Source organism: Lipotes vexillifer, unplaced genomic scaffold (genome assembly GCF_000442215.2).
Source record: "Lipotes vexillifer unplaced genomic scaffold, Lipotes_vexillifer_v1.1 scaffold1003, whole genome shotgun sequence".
Classification (NCBI taxonomy): Eukaryota; Metazoa; Chordata; class Mammalia; order Artiodactyla; family Lipotidae; genus Lipotes; species Lipotes vexillifer.
The window spans coordinates 1,987,513-1,992,778 of record NW_006798890.1 but is presented as its reverse complement, the minus strand read 5'-3'; the positions used below and the strand labels follow the sequence as shown (position 1 = coordinate 1,992,778).

Genomic DNA, 5,266 nt, shown 5'->3' with positions numbered 1-5,266 from the left:
CTTTCCCTTTTGGGGGGCAAATTTCTTAACTCTTAGAGCCTTAGTGAAGAAACATCTTTTTTTATCCTGAGCTCTCCCATTTACTTTCTTTCTTTTTGAAGTTTAAAAAATTTTATTTTATGTGCAAAGAACTAGGACTGTTTGGAAAGGTAGATGTCCTGGATGAACCATTCAAGGAAGTTCACTTAGTCCAACTCAATGAAGCTGATATCCTCCGAGTAGTGGCAGAAACACTGGTGACACATATTGAGGCCATATTTCCAGATCAGACCATGCTAGTTTGAGCAGAGTGAGCCCTTCCATTTTCAGCTTCTTAGCTGAACTTTGATGCTCTCTTGTCTTTTTGATGGTCTTCCTTAGGTTGGTAAAGTACAGACTTAAGTAGAGAGTCAGAAGGTAACCAAGTAGTAGAGCACCAGTAGATGCCACAGCCTCCCTGTGGCTGGTGCATTTCTCCTTCAGATACTTTAAACCAATGTTTAGTGGTGGAGACCTAGAGGACCCACCAAACTTTTTGATCTGGATCCCTCCTTGGCTCCAAGCAATAATGCATGGTTGTGGACCTATCCAACCACCTGATTGTAGCATCACCTCCCTATAAGTAAGCAAGAAGGGGTGCTGGTGAATCAGTGTTTCAGAAGCACTTTGAAGTTTGTGAAAATGCATGCTGAAATAATTACAACAGTTCATTGCCAGAGAAAGTTTATAGTGCTGGAAGAATCCTAGATACATCCAGTAGGCTTGGGGTAGGTGTGGGATGGTCTTACAAGGGCTTGATGTAGTTTGGTCATGGTAGCAGGTGACATGGTGGAAAGAGCATAGGCTGTAGGGTCAGAGGCCTGAGTTTGGGATCCTGGCTCAGCAACCCAATAGGCATATGACTTAAGGCAACTTTGAGTCTCTGTTTATTTATCTGTAAAATGCAGAAACCAGGACCTTTCTTGCAGAGCTAAGGGTGAAGTAAAATACCTAACAGCCTGGACTGAAAGCACCATGCAATCTCAGCTGGGCCCTAGGACTTGGCAGCAGTGCTTTGTCTATCTTTTGTTGATCCTTATTGAAACTGTTTCAGGCTGACTCCATCCTCCTCCTGCCTCATTCTCAGCAGGTGACACAGAAAAATGAGGCCACCTAACAGGAGTTCCTTTACTTCCCTCTGTCTCAAAATTTCTACAATTCTGCAACATACCCCACTTCCCTCCTATCTAAGGGAACAGGTATGCCTCTTTATTCCAGTGATAAGCCCTTTAGTGGCTTCTTTTCCTTTCAGTTCTGTTCCCTGAGATCTCCAGCTTACTCTGATATTTTACTAATAATTATTTCCCTCTACTGCCCCACCACTACATCTTCAGTCTTGCTCTCTGCTGGCCATTTTCTTTATGTGTATAAACATGTTACTTCTATTCTCACATGCTCTTCATCCCCCATTGCGATTGTGAGTTGTTTTCTTTTCTTATCTCCCCACCTCCTCACTGCCTACTCAGTTCTTAATCCCTTGTAAGCTAGTTCTGGCCCCCACGGCTCTGCTGCAGGTGTCATCTTGAAGGTGGCATGTGATCTCATTCTTCACCTTCCTTGGCTTTTCTGCAGTTCTGATATAAACATACATGCCTTATGCTTTTTCTCTCTGGCCTTCCCGCTCAGTATCCCCTAACTTTCTCGCTTGCTTCTCCCTTTAGCTCTTGCTGATTCCTCATTTCCTCGTCTCCTCTTCTCTTCTATCTCCACCCACTTTCCTGGTGATCTGAACTGTTCTCAGAGCCTTTACTGTCCCTGCGGGAATGATATCACCTTCTCTTACACATTAGACCTGTTCCTGAATATTCTCCATAAGTCTCTGCCAGGCACCTCAAATTCAGCTGGTCCAGAGCCAGGCTTGTCTTCCTCTTCCCCATCCCCAAACAGCTCTTCCTAATTGACATTCTTATTTCTGTTAGTAGAAGCACAGTTTTCCTTATTGTCCCCTGAGCCACCAGATTCAGTTCATCTTAGCATTCTTTTAGATCTGTCCCCATTTTCCATGCTCAGGGAGGTATCATAGAGGGACTGACAACTAAGATTTATTGAGTGCTTCCTATATTCCAGACACTGCTAAACCCTTCATGTATGTTATCTCATTTAATCCTCACAACCGCCCAGTGGGCTATGTACTATTATTAATCCCGATTTTACAGATGAAGAAATTGAAAGACAGAAATTAAATCACTTGCCAAGGGTCCCCTGGCTAGTAAGTGGTGGAACTAACTCTGGAACAATATTCTTAAACTATGTGTTGTGCTGCCTCTGTGACCTGCAAATGTTTGTCTTGACTTTCTTTTATGATCATTTCATTGCATACCATGAGAAGTGTTGAATTTAAAGTTCTTGCTAGTTGTGCTATATGTGAAATAATTGTTTATTTATGTGTAGTTTATACTAAACCAAATTTTCAAAAGAATTTATAGTAGCTTGTAATAAAAATACATTTGTAGCAGTTTAAAAAAATGGAAACTGATCATGAAGTGTCATGAGAATATGGAAACATGATCCTTTCACACACGTACAAGAGTGAGTTATAGTTGGTATAGTTTAAGGCATGAAAGTGAGTCTAGGAATGTGTGAAAAGTATTATGACTAAGGTTTTAAATTTTAGTATTTAGTTTAAGGATATGCAGTTTATTTTTAAATTGGAATAGAGATGAAAATAGGGAGTCAGCTTTGTAGATTTTTTCTGAGTCATGCAAATATGTATATCCAGCATGTTTGTATTCTGACCAACTCGTGCCTTAAAACAGATAATCCAGACTTGACTTGGTTCTTTTTCTTATCACCATCATCTGAAGTAAGATTACCATGGGGGTTTGTGTTTATGGAAAGAGAGGGGTGGGGAACAAGGAAAGCTTGAGATTAAAAGCTTGAGATTTTGTTTGGATTCAAATCTTTCCAAATACATTTTAGATTGTTCTGCAGTGGGAGCGTGTGACTTCGGAAGCTGTGAAGCCACGAGAAACCTCGGAGCCTGGAACAGCAGCTCAGCATTTCTGTGAGAAATTCCCTTTCCTCCGGAGTGTTTTGCCCTTAGGTTATTTGCCCTTAAAGCACTTAGCTCATCTTCACTCAGTGGGAAAATTAATTATGATAGTATTGACTTAATTAGATCACTGAGACTTGTATTCTGTCAACACAGCTTACAGTGTAAGTTCACACTTAGCTTTGAGTACCAGCACCAGGAAAATAACTTATTAAATGTATGTATGTATGTACATATGTGCTTATTGACATCCCATCTCGTTCCAGAAAAAATTTGCAGTGGTACAAAAGTAGATGGATACAGAACATTAAAAAGGAATTAAAAGTGTAGCCAAAAGGGACAAGCAACACAAGTGTCCATTGACAGATGAATGGATAAACAAAATGTAGTATTTACATACAATGGAATATTATTCAGCCTTAAGGAGGAAGGAAATTTTAACACATGCTATAACATGGCTGAAATTTAGAGACATTCTGCTAAGTGAAATAAGCCAGTCAAAAAGACGAATGTTGTATGAGTCTTCTTATGAGATTCCTAGAGTGGTCAAGTTCATAGAGACAGAAAGTAGAATGGTGGTTGCTGGGGACTGAGGTGAGGAGTGGTAGGGAGTTACTATTTAATAGGTACCAAGTTTTAGTTTCGCCGAGCTGAAAAAGTACTGGAGATGGATGGTGGTGATGTTTGCACAACAATGTGAATGTACTTAATGCCACAGAACTATACACTTAAAAATGGTTAAAATGCTAAATTTATGTTATGTGTATTTTACCGTACTTTTTTCTGTAAGGAGTTAAAGGGTGAAATCGAAGTGAAGGAAAAATAAAGGTAGAAAAATAAGAAAATTTCAGGGCAAACCAAAAAATATAGGATAAGGTTGTATCATTTGCTAGAGTTGTGCCGCAAACTTGGCTGTTTTTAGAAGACAGAGTCAAGTCCAGATTTTGAGTAATAATAGGTGACGTTTTTTTGAGCTTTTACTATTGTGCCAAGCACCTTATGTTACTTTATCTTCACATCACCCTTATGAAGTAGGTTTTATATCCCTCTAAAGATGAGAAAACTGAATCTCAGACAAGTCACTTGCTCAAGGTCATTTATCCAGGAAGTGGCAGATCTGAGATTTGAATCCAAATCTGTGATACTCTCATGTGAGTACATACCTTCAACCTGTGCTGGTGCATTTGCTGTAAGTTACTTTACAGGGCACTCAAAAGGGAATAAAATTAATCCAAACCTCACCCTGTTTGGGCCTCTTATCACTTCCCTTGGATCACCTTTCTGGACTTAGGCAGCCGTTAGCAGCAGCATAGGAAAGCTCATTGCCCTTCCGTTTGTCACCCTTACAGATGGGAAGCGGGCTCGAACAGAAGCCCCAGTGAAGTGTCACCTGGCAGATGCCCACATGAATTCTTCTGAGAAGCTCCAGTTCTATAAAGAGAAAGCCCCAGATTGCCATGGACCACTGTTGAAACACGAAGCCCTCTCAAGCCAGGAGTCAAAGAAGAGCAAGAAGAGAGCTTTTGAGGAGCCAGAGAAGGAACAGAGCAACTCTTCACAGTCTTCAAAGCAGAAATATGTGTGTCTTGCTGTGGAAGACTGGGACTTGTTAAATTCCTATTGATTGGCGGATATAAGTTAACCATTTTTCCCTCCAACTCTAATGTACGAGGAAAGGGGGCTGATGATGTTTTCCTTTTTGTTTGAATTTACCTATGGCATTAGCATAGCAAGCGGATATTTCTACTTTTGTGGTGGGGGAGGGGAATGCTATGGAAGTATGTAATAATTTCTAATGTATATTTTCAATACATAGTAATTTTTTCAAATAAACGTTTTTGCTGTCCTTAGGTTCTCCTTGTGAAAAATAGACTGGAGCCACAGGAAGTAACACTTTGGTTTGGGACGAAGGCCATGTGAACTAACAAGGCAGCTTAGCGTCATCTGTTACTACTCCAGTTTGGCCCAGTCTCAGGTTAAGTGAGTTGTTTGAGGTCCAGAGCTTGTAAGAACCAGAATTTATATTTCTTTCTGTCCAGCTGTAAAGCCCACTCTATTACATGGCCTTCTTAAATAGTAGTTACCATTCATTAAAATCTCAAATACTAGGTCTATTAAGTAAACCACCAAGAATCTTCGCAATAATCCTGCCAAGTAAGGATTATCACCTCCATTTATCAGATGAAGAACCTGAGACCAATGACTCACCTTAGACCAGTGCTTCTCAAGCTTTATTGTGCATGCAGATCACCTGGG

General features: G+C 40.4%; 1 protein-coding gene across 1 annotated transcript in view; it reads left to right on the top strand.

Annotated features, from left to right (window-relative positions):
* Positions 1 to 4,860, top strand: part of LRRC42 (leucine rich repeat containing 42) — an 18,896-nt gene extending 14,036 nt beyond the window's left edge. The window contains exons 7-8 of the mRNA XM_007471159.1: positions 2,938 to 3,022; positions 4,360 to 4,860. Of these exons, the coding sequence (XP_007471221.1) occupies positions 2,938 to 3,022; positions 4,360 to 4,634 (360 nt within the window). The 3' untranslated portion in view covers positions 4,635 to 4,860. The remainder of the gene's footprint in view (positions 1 to 2,937; positions 3,023 to 4,359) is intronic.
* The last annotated feature ends 406 nt before the right edge of the window (positions 4,861 to 5,266 follow it).